At 46.7% G+C, this 18,344-nt stretch overlaps 1 protein-coding gene across 1 annotated transcript in view; it reads right to left on the bottom strand.

Moving 5' to 3' along the window:
* The window catches only part of MYCBP2 (MYC binding protein 2), a 150,102-nt gene that overhangs the window by 11,705 nt on the left and 120,053 nt on the right, over positions 1 to 18,344 (bottom strand). The window contains 14 exon segments of the mRNA XM_083362364.1: positions 667 to 795; positions 1,451 to 1,552; positions 2,142 to 2,261; positions 2,395 to 2,491; positions 2,965 to 3,248; positions 3,340 to 3,606; positions 4,948 to 5,028; positions 7,160 to 7,258; positions 8,336 to 8,575; positions 9,244 to 9,309; positions 12,458 to 12,682; positions 12,996 to 13,152; positions 14,575 to 14,735; positions 16,514 to 16,663. Coding sequence (XP_083218490.1) covers positions 667 to 795; positions 1,451 to 1,552; positions 2,142 to 2,261; positions 2,395 to 2,491; positions 2,965 to 3,248; positions 3,340 to 3,606; positions 4,948 to 5,028; positions 7,160 to 7,258; positions 8,336 to 8,575; positions 9,244 to 9,309; positions 12,458 to 12,682; positions 12,996 to 13,152; positions 14,575 to 14,735; positions 16,514 to 16,663 — 2,178 coding nt within the window.

Genomic DNA, 18,344 nt, shown 5'->3' with positions numbered 1-18,344 from the left:
ACACCTGCAGGAAGGGAAGTGAGTTCAGAGACCACCTGGCAACTCAAAACTCAACCCTGAGACTGCCCATATTCTTTCTGCCCAGATTGCAAGCAGACTTGTGAGTAGCAAAATGCTCAGGTTTTTTGCAGTTTTTTTTCCTCCTCCCTCTAAAGAGTGGGAATAAAATAAGGTGGCCTGTTGGAAGCAAACTGAGGTTCTGCTGCTAAGCAAATTCTCCCCTAAAGTCTCTTTGTGGTCACATGGGCTGCAAATAAATAAAATAAATAATGAAATAATAATAATAAAATAATGTAATAAAATAAAAATAATGTAGTAAAGTAATAAAATAACTTAATAAAATAATAAAATAACATAATAAAATAACATAATAAAATAAAGTAAAATAAAATAATGAATCAAATCATTAGGTAATTCCATTTGAGAGGTTTTAATCTCAGCTTCTGTTCTCCATCCAAGCCCTGACACTGGTTCAGGCTTTCCCTGCAGATCTGGGGTGATGATATATCACCACAGATTGACAAAAGCAAATTCCTACTCTGACCTTTTCTCATGTGACTAGCAGATGACAAATTATGAACTTGGATGCCATCTTTAAAAAAGAGGAATTTTAAATATGACTTTTTTTTCTCCCCAGAGGGTTGGGAAGCATGAGTCATACGTCACCTGTCGCTGATGTGACTTTGTTCGCCGATGAAGATGGAGGAATCGATCACAGTCTGTGCAGAGATTCCCACAGATGTTGCATAAGATAATGGCCGCCGTTTCTCCATCATCATGGTTATCACACATCGGCTGAAAGATTTTAAAAAGATCAGTCTAAGGTTAGCAAACTCTTTACTTAGAGTTGAGCTTGTTTCCTGTTGACTTTTTTTTTCTAAGCACAGGATTTTTTTTCTCCTTAATTTTCCTGAGAAACTTGACACCTCAAGAAGGACTTTTCATGTAAGAATTGAGGGAAAGGTAGGGGTTTTTGGAAACTGTGGTAGGAATGTCCATCCCTCTTTTACTGGCGACAGCAAACACATGATAAATAATTAAATAATAAACAAAGATTTTGAGCATTTTGAATTTCTCCTTCCCAGGCTTTAATCAGCTTATGAAATAAATTACAAACTCATTTCCTATCTGTGGATTGTTTATAGCTGGCATTCCTTCCATTTTTTTCCTCAGCTTCCTGCATCTAAGGTTGCTTCCTGGTGTCCCACCCAAGTGCTTAAACAGGCCCAACTCTACTCAGCTTGGGAAGATCAGCTTCGGTCAACTGGCTCAAGCTGATATGTACCTTTGCTTTCCAAAACACAAGATGTATTTGCACTCTGAAACGTTAACACAGAAGCAAAGAATATCACATTCCTTTTACTGAGAAACTCCAGTATCTCAAAAGATAGGGGGACTAACTCTGAAAGATACACTGGGGGCAGCTTTTTTTTTTGCACTTATTCCTCACCATCTGTTTCTGCTGTCCATCTTTACCCATCCATCTTCCAGAAGAGAGGCGGTCAACGTGATCCTGGTCAAGGACACAGAGAGAGGCCAGGGCCAGCCACAACTGCAGGAAGGAGGACAGGCTCATTTAGCAACATAACGGTTAGAGCAATTGCTGATTTATCTATTTCCTGGGGCTTGGGTTCTCTTCCAATCAGACTAAAAAAGGTAAAGGTAAAGGTTCCCCCACACATGCATGCTAGTCGTTTCCGACTCTAGGGGCCGGTGCTCATCTCCATTTCAAAGCCAAAGAGCCAGTGCTTGTCTGAGGACATCTCCGTGGTCATGTGGCCAGCATGACTAGACGCCAAGGGCGCACGGAACCCTGTTACCTTCCCACCGTAGTGGTCCCTATTTTTCTACTTGCATTTTTACGTGCTTTCGAACTACTAGGTTGGCAGAAGCTGGGACGAGTAACAGGCACTCACTCTGTTACGCGGCACTCGGGATTCGACCCGCCAAACTGCCGACCTTCTGATCGAAAGCTCAGCGTCCTAACCCACTGAGCCACTGTGTCCCTCCAATCAGACTAGATCTTGACAATTTACAGATTTATTAGTAATGTTTATCTTTGTATTATAAACTAATAAGAATAACTATTAGTAAAGAGGATGGATGAGAAGCAGAGATAACAGGTAAGTCAACTTTCTTACACGAGTTGTGGCGATGCAGCGTGCAGGGGATCTGAATTCTTCCTCCATTTTGGTCAAAGCAATGATTGTTTCAGCAATGGCATTTTTTGTCACACGAGACCAAGCTTCAGACAAGTGACCCTGCACAAGGAAGCAGTTTAGAGCATGAATATGTTTCACACGAAGAGGAAAAAATGCTAAAGTCTACCTGAGCAAAACTGCTCTGGGTGAACCGCAGAGCAGAAGAGGTAATGCTAAGATAAAGGAAGCTTACAGCTGCCATGTCTTTTATGAGCTTAATAATGATTTCTGAAATCTGCGTCGGAGTTGAGCCCTTCATCCACCAATGGCTTTCGCCTCGTCTAAGGTAACTAGAGGGAGAAATAAAATAAAATAAAATTAGAATGGACAGCATTTTTGAAGCACAAATCTTTAAAAAAAAAAAGTCCCGTGGGCTATGGGAAACTGTGTAACTGCTAGGTAAAGGTTCCCCCGCACATGCGTGCTAGACGTTTCCGACTCTAGGGGCCAGTGCTCATCTCCGTTTCAAAGCCGAAGAGCCAGGGCTTGTCCGAGGACGTCTCCGTGGTCATGTGGCTGGCATGACTAGATGCCAAAGGCGCACGGAACACTGTTACCTTCCCACCGTAGTGGTCCTTATTTTTCTACTTGCATTTTTATGTGCTTTCGAACTGCTAGGTTGGCAGAAGCTGGGATGAGTAACAGGCGCTCACTCTGCTATGTGGCAATTGGGATTCAACCCGCCAAACTGCCGACCTTCTGATCAACAAGCTCAACGTCCTAACCCACTGAGCCACCGCGTCCCTGTGTAACTGCTACCAACCTGGAATTGAAAATCATTGGCAAAGTAACAGTCGTAACGCCTTTCCCGGCTGCCGTGCCAGCCGTGCCCGTTATGGTGGTGCCTTTGGCCTTGAGCTGAACAGTGAGTGCTTTGGCAATACAGCCCAGGAACATGTCCAAAATGCCCAGCTTGTTCCAGTCTCCCTTCTCCGTGGAGTGGATGATATCGCTGATATCTGCTGGAGGCAGGGCTTTGACCCCAATGACGCTGGCCAAGCGACTTGGGGTGACTTCCGGCAGGACCCGTCTCAGTAAAGAGGTGACCTGAAAGGGGGCAGCCACAGAGGTCAGCCAACCCTGGCTCGGGAGCCAAGCATCCCGCAGCCGGAGAAGGTGCCGCCTTTTCAACACTAACCTGCCTCTGGACTCTGGGAGAAGCTGTGTGCAGCAAGGAGAAGAGATCCTGCAGCAAGGTCAGCTGTTGGGCCAGGTACTGGCGCCCTACATTGGAGCCGCTCAGGGCCAGCACCATGGACAGCAGCTCGAAGCAGTAGGCGTCCGAAGAGGCATCCTCGTCGTTGGGCTGGGAGTTGGCATTCTCCTTGCTGGAAATGGCATGTTCCCATTCTTCTCGGACACGCGTGGCTTCCATGCGGATGGCTTGCACGATATGAGCACAGACCTAATCCCAAATAGAGGCACCAGAGGAAATTAAACCGTAGCTCAGACCTGTCAGTTTAATCGCCTAAGCCAGGGGTCGCCAACCTTGGCTACTTTTAAGACTTGTGGACTTTCAACTCCCAGAATTCCTCAGCCAGCTTTGGCTGGCTGAGGAATTCTGGGAGTTGAAGTCCACAAGTCTTAAACTGGCCAAGGTTGGAGACCCCTGACCTAAACCAGTGGCCCCCAACCTTTGGGCCACCAGGGGTCAGTTCTGTAGAGAGAGGTTTTTCCCTGAACCGGGGGTGGTGTGGTTTCGAGAGCTGCCTGCATCCCGTGGCTGGGGCTTTGCTTGTTTGCGTGGCCTGGTTTCTGGCATGCTGCTGCCCGGTGCTGGTACACAGACTAGGGGTTGCCCCCCCACCCGAACAAGACTGCATGTCTCTTCAATAACACTGATGTTTAGTACAGATACCCCATTAAGTTCAAGGAAATACGAGGCTGAACTGAGACTTAAGTCTACCTCACAGTGTGCTTACATGAATTCACATACTACAAGTGGTAGACCTGAAGCCGTTAGGACAAATATAAACAGAAGTAGCTCTTCTTGCAAGGTGAATGATACATCTTGCCCAAATCACACACAGCCCTCCTCAAAAGAATGGATGGATTGCATTTCACTACGCTGGGAATTGCTGCCAAGGTAAAACCATTGAAATGTCCCAAACGCATTTTTACCTAAACTGGATTTTTTTTGGATTTTTTTTCCCCTTGAAAACATTTAACTTCTCATCCAAGAAACTTCTTCAGTTCTAACTGAGTGGTGGGAAGTGGAAGGATTTATATTCTTTGCACTCATTTGGTCCTGTTGTGTTTTTGGAAAAGCACCTTTGGGACAACCTGGATGATTCACATGTCTGCACATGTATGGGAGGGAAGACTTTATTCCTGCTGATCATATGGATTCTAACATCCCCAATTCCTGTCCCAGATGCTTCTCAACTCACAAATACATACGTGTACATACGTGTCTCCTGTTAAGTGAATATACTGAGTACCTTGCGCATACCAGTCTACTTCATTCTGTGCACATGACCACCACAAGTGTATTGATGTTCACTGTGGAAACTTAGGATGTGTCAATTTTAATCTTTACACTGAAAATCAAGCATTATATTTTTCCCTTGCCAGTAGAATTGTAAGTCCCCCATTTTTATAGGTTTGGGGGGCACTGACAAGTTCCTAACTGACAGGGTCCCCCTCCTTTCCCTTAGCATATGGAATCTTTTATTCTTAAGCTGGAGATCACATGCACCACATAGTGGAAGAAAGCCAGCTTTACAAAATGTTCTAAGGAACAAACCTGCTTTTGCAAATTCGTGAGTTTACTCCTGCTAAAGATGATTCCCACCATGTGTTCTTTCAGGTCTGCATCCGAAGTTGCCTTGAAAAGGAATACAATATTGTTTGGTATGATCATACGTTTCACATTCTGATTAGAAATATAAGGCAGTTTTGCTTTTGTTTCCAATGCGAGTTTTGGTTATTAAGTGACATCAAGAATCTAGCTAAGGTAAACCAATTGAAAAATTAGGACATAACCATATTTTCAGAGAGACTATAAGCCTTAAATCTCCTAAGATCTTTTCAAATAGCAGAATTCCAGATGATACTGGTTTTCCAGCTACACCATGATGGATTCCTTACCCTTAGGCAGGTGAGACCTGGTTCATCCTCACCTGGAAGTGAATGTCAGTTCCACCATCTTCAGCTTGGCGCCATGCTGGCATCCTGTCATCAAAGGACTAGGGGAGATGGATGGTGGGGGGGGGACGACAAATGGGCAATAAAACTGTAGGTATGCTTGTGTGGGAGTTCGGGAGGGAGGAATGACAGCTGAAGAAAAGTAGATCAATATGGAATCGGTTCGTGCTAAGGCATCTCCAAGGCTGTTTGCCCTGAGTGTGGAAAGTTACCAGCCCAAACACCTCAGCATTCCCAAAAGATCCTGGCGGCATCACACTGGTTGGATTTGGACTGGTCATGGGGAGGGGGAGGGACAGGACTGAAGAAAATAGTTTTGTATTGATGCAGAGGAAACTCAGATTCCGCCTGACTTTACTGCAACCGGCATCTCTTAATAAAAGTAGCTTTCACTCCAACCAAGCGGAGTCGAGGGTTTTTCCCCTAAGGCAGGGGTAGGCAACCTCGGCTCTTTTGTGACTCATGGACTTCAACTCCCAGCTGACTCAGGAATTCTGTGAGTTGAAGTCCATGAGTCATAAAAGAGCCGAGGTTGCCTACCCCTGCCCTAAGGGATCAGACCGGGGCAGGCCTGACAGTGAGATTTTTCCTAATTTAAAAAAAAAAGGTTACATAGTGGCACCCCCCCTGAGAATCAACAGCGAAGCCCGAATATTGTGGAGAATAATTTCTAACCTGATTACCACTGGAATATTTAACCTTCCTAGACAAGGGAAGTTGGTTGTGGGCGTCTGTAGCAGGAGGCACAAGCTGGCCCTTCAATGTCAGGTTGGGGCAGTGGTTGCCCCAATTCCCTAGCAAGCACTATGCTGACTATTTTACGAACGAGAACTGTACAGAAGATTTAATCTCAGGGATTTTTCTTTTCTTCTAGGACTATATGACAGCGTGTGTGTTTATATTTCCATAGGAAATTCAAGAAAACAATTTTTTTTCCTGGCAGAATGGAAACAGAAAAACTAATCTTGTTATGCTAAGCGACAATACAGGTAGTCCTCGACTTACGACCACAACTGAGCCCACAATTTCCGTTTGCTCAGCAACACAGTCGTTAAGTGAGCTTTGCTCCATTTTACCACCTTTCCTGCCCCGGTTGTTAAGTGAATCGCTGAAGTTGCTAAGTTAGTAACCCAGTGGTGAAGTGAATCTGGTTTCTCCATTGACTTTGCTTGTCGGAAGGTCGCAAAAGGGGATCACCTGACACCGGGATACTGCGACCGTCATAAATACAGAGCCGGTTGCCAAGCGTCTGAATTTTCCATGGGGATGCTGCAATGGTTGTAAGTGTGAAAAACTGCCATAAGTCACGTTTTTCAGAGCCGTTGTAATTTCAAACGGTCACTAAATGAACTATTGTAACTGGAGGACTAATTGTACACCTGCAACCATGGCTTTCTGCAGAGCTGATTCAGGGGGAGCTCTTAAAGCTGAAGCAGCACTGAATACACAAAAGGTTAAAAGCCTTTGGCTCATGTGAAAATGCTCTCCAAGGTGCCCCAGCATGGAGCCGTATCAGGTTTGTCAGGAACAGTACCCGGCGGTGACCTCTACGCCTACGGTTAACGTCTCTTAAGTACCAAGCAGTGTGGCAACAACAACAACAACAACACGCCTGGGCTAAGCTTCCCTCTGAGCAGGGTGCCGTTAAGCCATCATTCAATATTACTAAAGGTTAAAAGCCTTGTTTCTGAATGATCCAGACCGTGGACTAGAGGGAACGCGGTCCCAGGTGGACAGTTCGAGATCTGAACCAACTTGCATTGGGAGATTAAAAAAAATTATCTTGGTAATTGTAGAATATCAATAAATACATTGTGTACTTTTTCTTCTCCTTCGGGTGAAGAAAGCAAAGCCTTTTCTTCCTGTTCTGGGGTGGGCTCAGCATCTCCAGATATGAGTTTGCCAAAGACCTGTTTCAGAGGGTAAACAAAATACTGGAATAAGACAGATGTGCTATTTCTTTTTTTTTCTTTCTTTTAGGCAGCAACATTAGCAATTTTAAAACATTTGATTACTGATCTGAAAATAAGTAAACTATGAAACATATTACTTCATGCAATGTTTGTTGTCAACAGGACAGCACTGACAGTAACTAATACAAAACTAATACTACAAATTCCAGATTCCTATTATCAGATACTGCCTGCTGCATTAAAACGTGCACATTCTACTCCCATGCGGTTGTTTAAAGTTGAGAAGAGATATCACACATTATCTAGTCCAAGATGAAGATGGAAAACGGTGAAGAGGGAATTGGGGAACAGACATCCAAAGCGGAAACCATTTTAGAGATTTAAGTAAATCAGGAGCAGCGGAATCAAGTGTAAGTAAACATCACAATATACAGCACGAATTGTCCATTTTTCCCAAGGAACTCAGATGGACGTGTGCATATTCAAATGGAACTCCTCCAAATTAAATTCCACCGCCAACCTGTATTTGGGGGCATCATTTTAACTTGTGGATTTTTCTCCTTTTCATAACTCGATGCATAACTTTAGGTAAAGGTAAAGGTAAAGGTTCCCCCGCACATGTGTGCTAGTCGTTTCCGACTCTAGGGGCCGGTGCTCATCTCCGTTTCAAAGCCGAAGAGCCAGTGCTTGTCCGAGGACGTCTCCGTGGTCATGTGGCCGGCATGACTAGACGCCAAAGGCGCACGGAACGCTGTTACCTTCCCACCATAGTGGTCCCTATTTTTCTACTTGCATTTTTACGTGCTTTCGAACTGCTAGGTTGGCAGAAGCTGGGACGAGTAACAGGCTGCTACGCGGCACTCGGGATTCGACCCGCCAAACTGCCGACCTTCCGATCGACAAGTTCAGCGTCCTAACCCACTGAGCCACCGCGTCCCTTCTTGCATAACTTTAGGAAGGGGCAAAAGAAATGTGAAAAACGAAGACAGGATTCCCAGGCCATTTCTGCCTACGCAGAGGACAATCTTGCTTTATGGAGGCTTGAGTGTTGTGTTGCTTCTCAACACCCCTCACCTGTGATGTGATAAGCCTGAAAACTCGCAGCGTCTCAGCTTCACAGCTCCTTTGTTGAGCAACACTGGCTGAGATCTGGCCAGCTATTTTGATGCTTTCTCCATCTTTCCAACCGAGCACTTTCACCTGCCGAACTCGGAGGGTATTTTCTGGCCCCTTTAACTCAATTTTGAGGATGTGATTGTCTCCACCAGGAAGTTCACTAGTTACCCAACCAATATGTCTAGAGTCCAAGTCAACCTAAAACACAGGAATAGAAAAGCAAGCTGGTGTAGAGATAGCAGAAACATAACTGCATAACTTTCAAGCAGAATGGTTCAAAAATCAAAATTAACCTCCTGAGTAAGGCTACAAGACCTGACTTAGAAAAATATGTATGACCACTAGATGGCCACAAATACTTATGCAGAGTTTCTCTATCTCTGCTACCATCTAGTGGATAACCCAATTTCTGCAGCCGGATTTGAAGTTAAGTTACATCCAAACCCCACAGTCAACTGTGGTGTTTGGGTCTAACTTAACTTCAAATTACAGGATTAGTTGAGGCTAAAACATGTGAGAATTGCTTTGTATAAAGCATTTGCTTGAGAGTAAACAGTGGAAAAATACAAAAGCAAATCAGCTTTGAATCAAAACAACGTTATCCTTTCCACCAATTACATCGAGCTGGACAGTTAAATCTAGAATGGTACATTACTTTTGCAGCTACTAACATTTTAGAACAAAGACATTATTAGATACAAGGGGAGAGATCTTGTATCTTTTCTTTCTTTCAATACCAGAATAAAGAATAACGAAATGATGTCCAAGTTCTCAATTAAGAAAAGTTCATTAAACCAAATGTTAGATACATAGATTTTAAATATTAAGATGCTTGGTTATTACTCACAATGGCGTAAGTAAACTACCTGTTTTATTCTGCACAGATCTTCAACTGTTTTTCCAGTCAAAAAAGTCATTGAAGTCACTTTATTCTAGAGGTTACAATATGAAATAAAAAAATTAAAAATCAAGTATTAAAAATTGCTTTTGATACCAACAGTTTAAAATAAGACAGAGGCACAGAGATTAGATCCACTTTGGCACAATAGTTAAGGCACCAGATAAGAAATTTGTAAGCTGTGAGTTCTAATCCCATTTTAGTTAAGCAGCCAATTGGGCCAGTCCATCTTTCTCAGCCCTGGGAAACATGCAATTGTAAATAACTTCTGAAATCTTACCAAGAAAACTGTTCAGGCAATCACTAGGAGTCAACAAACGTGGGGGAAAAATTAGACAGCCAAAAAAAAAAAAAAAACCCAAACCCACCACATTAAAAAAATTTTTTTTAAAAAAAGTACCGTATATACTTGAGTATAAGCCGAATTTTTCAGCCCACTTTTTGGGCTGAAAAATTCCACTTCGGCTTATACTCCAGTCAACAAAAAAGGACTTGTGCGCGGCCGAGGCTTTGGTGCTTCCGGGATTGCGCGCACCTCTCCCAAGCCACCGCCGTCCGAGACCTGCCGAAGTTTGGGGAGGTTTGGGGAGGTGCGCGCAACGGTCTCCGTTCCTCCTGCCGACGTTTGGGGAGGTTTGGGCGCCTCCCCAAACCTCCCCAAACGTCGGCAGGTCTCCGTTCCTCCTGCCGACGTTTGGGGAGGTTTGGGCGCCTCCCCAAACCTCCCCAGGTCTCCGTTCCTCCGCGCAGACCTGCCGACGTTTGGGGAGGTTTGGGCGCCTCCCCAAACATCCCCAAACGTCGGCAGGTCTCCGTTCCTCCTGCCGACGTTTAGGGAGGTTTGGGCGCCTCCCCAAACCTCCCCAAACGTCGGCAGGTCTCCGTTCCTCCTGCCGACGTTTGGGGAGGTTTGGGCGCCTCCCCAAACATCCCCAAACGTCGGCAGGTCTCCGTTCCTCCTGCCGACGTTTGGGGAGGTTTGGGCGCCTCCCCAAACCTCCCCAAACGTCGGCAGGTCTCCGTTCCTCCTGCCGACGTTTGGGGAGGTTTGGGCGCCTCCCCAAACCTCCCCAGGTCTCCGTTCCTCCCCGCAGACCTGCCGACGTTTGGGGAGGTTTGGGCGCCTCCCCAGGTCTCCGTTCCTCCGCGCAGACCTGTCGACGTTTGGGGAGGTTTGGGCGCCTCCCCAAACCTCCCCAAACCTCCCCAGGTCTCCGTTCCTCCTGCCGACGTTTGGGGAGGTTTGGGCGCCTCCCCAGGTCTCCGTTCCTCCGCGCAGACCTGCCGAAGTTTGGGGAGGTTTGGGCGCCTCCCCAAACCTCCCCAGGTCTCCGTTCCTCCGCGCAGACCTGCCGACGTTTGGGGAGGTTTGGGCGCCTCCCCAAACCTCCCGAGGTCTCCGTTCCTCCTGCCGACGTTTGGGGAGGTTTGGGCGCCTCCCCAGGTCTCCGTTCCTCCGCGCAGACCTGCCGACGTTTGGGGAGGTTTGGGCGCCTCCCCAAACCTCCCCAAACGTCGGCAGGTCTCCGTTCCTCCTGCCGACGTTTGGGGAGGTTTGGGCGCCTCCCCAAACCTCCCCAGGTCTCCGTTCCTCCGCGCAGACCTGCCGACGTTTGGAGAGGTTTGGGCGCCTCCCCAAACCTCCCCAAACGTCGCGCAGACCTGCTGACGTTTGGGGAGGCGCCCAAACCTCCCCAAACGTCGGCAGGTCTGCGCGGAGGAACGGAGACCTGGGGAGGTTTGGGGAGGCGCCCAAACCTCCCCAAACGTCGGCAGGTCTGCGCGGAGGAACGGAGACCTGGGGAGGTTTGGGGAGGCGCCCAAACCTCCCCAAACTTCGGCAGGAGGAACGGAGACCTCAGGAGGTTTGGGGAGGCGCCCAAACCTCCCCAAACGTCGGCAGGAGGAACGGAGACCTGGGGAGGTTTGGGGAGGCGCCCAAACCTCCCCAAACGTCGGCAGGAGGAACGGAGACCTGGGGAGGTTTGGGGAGGCGCCCAAACCTCCCCAAACGTCGGTAGGTCTGCGCGGAGGAACGGAGACCTGGGGAGGTTTGGGGAGGCGCCCAAACCTCCCCAAACTTCAGCAGGAGGAACGGAGACCTTGGGAGGTTTGGGGAGGCGCCCAAACCTCCCCAAACGTCGGCAGGTCTGCGCGGAGGAACGGAGACCTGGGGAGGTTTGGGGAGGCGCCCAAACCTCCCCAAACGTCGGCAGGTCTGCGCGGAGGAACGGAGACCTGGGGAGGTTTGGGGAGGCGCCCAAACCTCCCCAAACTTCGGCAGGAGGAACGGAGACCTGGGGAGGTTTGGGGAGGCGCCCAAACCTCCCCAAACGTCGGCAGGTCTGCGCGGAGGAACGGAGACCTGGGGAGGTTTGTGGAGGCGCCCAAACCTCCCCAAACGTTGGCAGGTCTGCGCGGAGGAACGGAGACCTGGGGAGGCGCCCAAACCTCCCCAAACGTCGGCAGGAGGAACAGAGACCTGCCGACGTTTGGGGAGGTTTGGGGAGGCGCCCAAACCTCCCCAAACGTCGGCAGGTCTGCGCGGAGGAACGGAGACCTGCCGACGTTTGGGGAGGTTTGGGGAGGCGCCCAAACCTCCCCAAACGTCGGCAGGAGGAACGGAGACCGCGCGCAAGTCCTCGGTAAGCTCCGGGCGGTCACTTGCTTTGCGTCTCCTGAGGGAAGGGGGGGGGCGACTGGAACGGGCGTGTTTCCTCGCCTGCTGGGCGCCGCGATTTGCCCGGGGAACGCGCGGGCCCCGAATGGCAGCGTGGAGTGAGGAAGCGGACAGCCAGGGCTTCCCCGAGAGCCGCGGCCACACAGGGTATTCCTGTGTATTCAGGCTTGCAAAATGGTGGATCCAGCCTCCGCCGGCGGCGGAGGCTTGCAGAATGGCGGATCGGCTTATACTCGAGTCAACAACTTTTCCCAGTTTTTGGGGGTGAAATTGGGGGTCTCGGCTTATACTCGAGTCGGCTTATACTCAAGTATATACGGTATTTCTTATCACACAATCATTTCCCCCCGTTATATCCTTGCCATCTGGCTTATATATGCATTTATAACCAAACCTCGATCTGCCTTGCTTTTCCAGATCTATGGCTTTATAATTCATGCACCCTCTAATGTCCAATGGGGCATGTCAACATTACTCTTCCTTGATTGAAAACAGTGCTTACCCCGAGGTCTCGCGAATTGTCCACATGAACAGACACGTAGTGGGCGTTAATTCCTTTCATACAATTAATTGTAATGTTTTTGGTTTTATTTTTGTCTTCATCGCCCGATTCCCAGAAGGTTTCCGTTGACCCATCTGTCAAACTACCAATCATGGCTGGTCGGCTTGAAGTTTTTATATCAACGATGTTAGTTAAGTCCTTCAGGCAGACCACTATGCATGATTCCTATTAACACAAACAAATGTCACCGTCAAACACACTATTGTGGTTTAAATTAATTTAATAAAATATTTAATTTAAAATGAGATCAACATTACTGAATATGCCCCGTGCACCCCCCACCCCTTTCATTTATTCCTTTAAATTGGTCTGGGCAAACTTTTTTCTGCTCAATTTCACAATTTGCTAGATATACCCAGATGGAACCAAATCAAACATTTCCCAAACATTCTTTATGCTCGAAAGGAAACCATTTTGGCCAGGTATTCTTTGGATTCTCACCGGCTGCTGCCACAGTAAGCCAGAAAAGCAAACTTGCCTGACTCAGAGCTTCAAAGCCAGACTGGACGCTAATGCTAAAGCTCTCCTCACTGTCTCCATCATCAGATTTGGAGAGAATGTTGTTGATGTGATGAAAGACGTTGCTCTGATGCAAAAACTGGTGGTCGGATTGCTTGAATTTGAGGCTCCAGCATCTGAAAAACAAGGTAGTAATGATTCCATTTTTTCAGTTCAAAGCTTCGAAAGATACATCCTTCCGTTCACAGAGCTATCGATCAATGGCCAGATCAACAGCAACCAGCACCAGATAAACAAGGCCAATCAAACAAGGGCCAATACCAGCTCCCAGCTAGAACAGCTCCTCTCCACCCTGCACTGATGAGCTTGCTTGGACAGGCATGGAAAGGTCTGCAGGAAGAGAAATGAGTTCAGAGACCACCTGGCACCTGAGAATCCCACCCTGGGCTGCCCACAGCATCCAAGAACATTTGGAAAGGGCAAAGAGGCCTCTGCTAGGAGCAAACTCTATGGTGCTGCATTGTTAAGCTCACCTGCTTCTACACATACTACACATAAGGAGAACACACTCTTATACTAACCCCTCCACACTGAAACACCTGCAGGAAGGGAAGTGAGTTCAGAGACCACCTGGCAACTTTTTACTCAACCCTGAGACTGCCCATATTCTTTCTGCCCAGATTGCAAGCAGACCTGTGTGTAGCAAAATGCTTAGTTTTGCTTTTTGCAGTTTTTTCCTTCCTCCCTCTAAAGAGTGAGAGTAAAATAAGGTGGCCTGTTGGAAGCAAGCTGAGATTCTGTTGCTAAGCAAATTCTCCCCAAAAGTCTCTTTGTGTTGATATGGGCTGCAAATGAAATAAATAAATAAATATAATAATAATAATAATAATAATAATAATACTAATAATAATAATAACAACAACAATAATAGTAGTAGTAATAAAGTAATAATAATAAAAAGTAATAAAATAAAGTAAAATAATATAGTAAAATAATAAAATAAAAATAAAATAGAATAAAATGAAATAATAAAATAACCTAATACATAATAAAATAAAATAAAATAAAATAAAATAAAATAAAATAAAATAAAATAAAATAAAATAAAATAAAATAAAATGTCTGGAAGGGCACTGCTGAAATTCAGCCAATGGGATAACAAATTCTGATAGCACAACTGGGGGAATTTATGATGCTTTCAAAGATAAGGGGGTGGGTGGCTTAGATGCTCTTCTAGGCAGCTCTTGGACCCCCTTCCCACCAGTAAACCTCCAGCAACGGACTCCAAAGGGGTCAAACTGAATAACCACACAGTGCCGTCAGAATCATTATGTGATGTCCAATTGAGGGCTGAGTTCCAGAAGAAGCCTTCTGAGGTAATCCATCCCCAGCCTGACTATGCCCACCAAGGCCAGCTATGGAAGTTGGGAGACCCCGCACACGAAGACCAGGGCATGGTCCAAATTCCTTCCTAGCAATCACCACCACCACCACCACGGTCACGTTTTCCTGGAGAAAATATGGCTCTGCCCTGAAGCGTTTCCTCGGTCCCAGAGCTTCATTGTGTCCGGAGCCCACCTGCACCTGAGATAGCCCACCTCAGAGCCATCTGCTGTAATGAACTTCCACTCGGCAGCAACATCATCAGGTCCGAGATGGTCTGTAGCAGACGGTGGAAAGTGTGAGGGAGCGGATGTGCAGCTTCTCCAGCAATCACAATGTCTGACAACGGATGCTCACAAACCCGCGTGTCCTTTTCCTAACACATCAAGCACAAGTAGCATTGAGTTAGTTATTTAACGCTGTTCCACACTGTGGTTTCCCCAAGAAGACTTTTGAGATACACAAACACACAAAGCTGTAGAGCAGCGGGGCAAACTTCATAAAACAATAAGATCCGTAGCAAAGAATAGTCAGCTAAATACGGTAAGACAAATCCAAACCTTAAATAACCTACAAAAGCAGCACACAGAGCAAAAACAATTCAAACCTAAAAGAAAAAAAAATTAAATTTAAAAACCCTGCTTTAAAGGTTTTCTAGCACAATGGGAATATGCTGAAGAAAAGCTAATTATCTATAATAATGACTCTGAGTCATTCTTAAAAAGATCCATCATCTTGAAAAACCTGAGAGAAAAATAGATGATCCTCGACTTATAGCAGTTCGTTTAGTGAGCATTCGCAATTACAACGGCACTGAAAAAAGTGACTTACGACCATTTTTCACACTTAAAACAACCACTGCGGCATCCCCATGGTCACGTGGCTTTACATTTGGGTGCTTGGCAACTGATTCATGCTTATGACCATTGCAGCATCCCCTTTTGCGACCTTCTGCCAAGCCAAGTCAATGGGGAAACCAGATTTACTTAACAACCGTGTTATTCATTTAGCAGCTGAAGTGATTCGCGTAACAAATATTGCTAAGCACATTGATTTGTGCTTCTTAGATTGTAAGCCACCCTGAGTCTTCGGAGAAGGGCAGGATATAAATGGGATTAAATGGGATTAACAAATGTGGCAAGAAAACTCGTAAAATGGGTTAAAATTCACTTCACAAATTTCTCACTTAGCAACATAAAATTTTGGGCTCAATTGTGATTGTAAGTTGAAGACTAACTGTACTGTGGTCTGTATTTCATGATTTCTCTCAAGAATAAGAAATGCCTTTGTTACTGTTTCACTACAGCCATCTTGCTAAAGTACCACATCGTTTTTAAGTATGGTGCTGTGCCAGTCCACATTCCTAGCTATTTTATGCAATGACTAACTGAAGCCACTGTAAATGTGACCTCCATTTCTGAAATTAAATCAAAAGGCTCTCTGTGGAATTAGGCCACTATATGTCAGAGAAGTCACCAGTCACAGAAGCCCTGATTTACAGAAATCTAAATGGTCACAAAGAGAGTCAGGAATGTTGACTATCATATCTGCATCCCAGCAAAGCTACGGCTGCTGTGTCTATGCAATGACAAAGCACAATCTCTCTTTGGGTTACAAACTAGCCTCGGAAATAGTTTGCACAAAGGAACCCTGGGTGATCCATAGGTAAGGTAAAGGTAAAGGTTCCCCCGCACATGCGTGCTAGTCGTTTCCAACTCTAGGGGCCGGTGCTCATCTCCGTTTCAAAGCCGAAGAGCCAGCACTTGTCTCCGTGGTCATGTGGCCGGCATGACTAGATGCCAAAGGCGCACGGAACGCTGTTACCTTCCCACCGTAGTGGTCCCTATTTTTCTACTTGCATTTTTACGTGCTTTCGAACTGCTAGGTTGGCAGAAGCTGGGATGAGTAACAGGCACTCACTCTGCTATGCGGCACTCGGGATTCGACCCGCCAAACTGCCGATCTTCTGATCGACAAGCTCAGCGTCCTAACCCACTGAGCCACCGCGTCCCTGTGTGATCCATAGATTGCTGTAAAAAAAAATAAACAGGATTTTTTTTCCCCACCCCTACCTTGATACAACTATTCTAAGAGTGTTTTCCCAAACACGTAAGTAAAATTAATTGTAAATAATATGCCATCCCTTTGACCTACTTGTTCAACGGTTTCTTTGTTGGCTTTGTTTTCCTCATCTTCCTCTTCCTCAGCCTCCACTGGGGCTGGAGTAAGAGAAGCCACAAAATGCCAAAGAATGTCATGAAGAGACGTGGTTTGTATGACGTTGCACAGAAGCCAATTAAAAGCCTAGAGAAGACAGAAGAGAAAAATGTCAGGTTTGGGGAAAATAAACCCTGTTCAATTCATTAGAGCAAGACAAGCTTGTTCCAAATATGTGGACCCTTAAAGAGACAATCAACAAGCTAAAAAGGGGGGGGAGACCAAAACACCTTCCCACCAGCAAGCAGATGAGCATAGGCTGACTCCAAGATTAACATCAGAGCAACGATCAAGAAGTAAACAATACCACAATCAAGAAGCTGCCAAAAAAGTCAACGCTAAACAGCCAAATTAAAGAACTTCCAAGACCGTTGCCACCAACACAAGACGGAGCAAGCCACTAGAATATAAACTGAGATATAAAGCCCACTCCTTACTAGCACTGTTGATATTACCTAGTTTGGGCAAGGAAACTTCAAGAAAAGAGAGCACCAGGGACCCCCCCATTTCAACCCTGAGCTAAAAGAATATTCTCCTTTATTGGTATGTGGAGCCTGTCACGTTTTCATCCTCCTGTACCTCAGTTAGGAAGGTCAACTGTGGACCGAATGGGACCTTTAGGGTCCCACTCTTGGCCACGTCTCTTCCGCCTCCCTCATCCCGCCTCTGCCCATTTACAGAGAGCTTTCCTCCTCGGCTGGCCCGCCCCCGGCCCTTTTCCCTGGCCAATGGGGCCCTTGCCCTCCATCCCGGCCCTTTTGCCGAGGCACCCTTTGTCCGGGGCCTTAGGCTGCATGGGACAAATAGCCTCCAGCCAATCAGGTGGCAGGAAGCAATGGCGTGGGGCTGTGGAAGGGCAGGCCTGGCACGGCACCTGTGAGAAGGATCTGGGTGGACCAACAAATGGACATGAGCAAGCAGTGTGGAAGCAGCAGCAGCCATTCGGCCAACACAGTTGTAGATTGCAAAAAACAGAAGCCGCGGTTTTCATCCTGGGAATCACCTTTGAGAAGGGAAGCTGCTAGAGAGGGCACAGCTGGCTCCTTCCAACCGAGGGAGGGAACTGCTGGAATCCTGGATGGTCCTGACGCTACTGTCTGGCAATGTTTACATGGCAGGAAGTTCCTTGCCACACTATGGCCTTCCTGGTTCTCTAACTAAAATTTTGAATGAATACTTTATTTGGCCAAGTGTCATAAGACATACAAGGAATTGTCTCTGGCACGGAAACAGCATACAGGCAAAGCAACATCATCACCATCATCATACCAATAAGAGGAGAGGAGTAAAGAAGGTAAGAAGGACAAGTGATAATACTGCAGCCGTATTACATGGGGAAAATACACATAGACTGTTCTGTACCAGCCTACTACCGGCCCTGCAGATAAGGCAGGGACAACCCCTTTACAAGAAGGCAAGAGGCTGGAACTAAGCCTGCCAAATTTATGGACACAAAAGCAAACAGAGCAAAACAAGACACGAACCATGAAACAGGAGCTATTCAAACGGTTGCCTTCAGCAAACCAGCCCTCCCACGCATTCCCCTTTTAAACAGTTCAGGGTGTGGCTTCTCTCTGCCTCCTTCCGAGGTGCCCCATTGCCTTCCTCTGTTTACTCCTGCTTGACTGCCTCCTGCGTCGGGCGTCCTTGAACAGGGCCAGCTGTGGGTCATCTTCATCCATGCTGTCAGGCTCACACAGCTGGGTCTGCGTCGTAACCAGATGGGAGGGGCCTGGCTGATGGCTGTGTGGAGCCTCAATACTATCCT

The sequence above is a fragment of the Vipera ursinii genome (genome assembly GCF_947247035.1).
Source record: "Vipera ursinii genome assembly, chromosome: 4".
NCBI classification, from domain to species: Eukaryota; Metazoa; Chordata; class Lepidosauria; order Squamata; family Viperidae; genus Vipera; species Vipera ursinii.
This window is presented reverse-complemented; position numbering and strand designations above follow the sequence as displayed.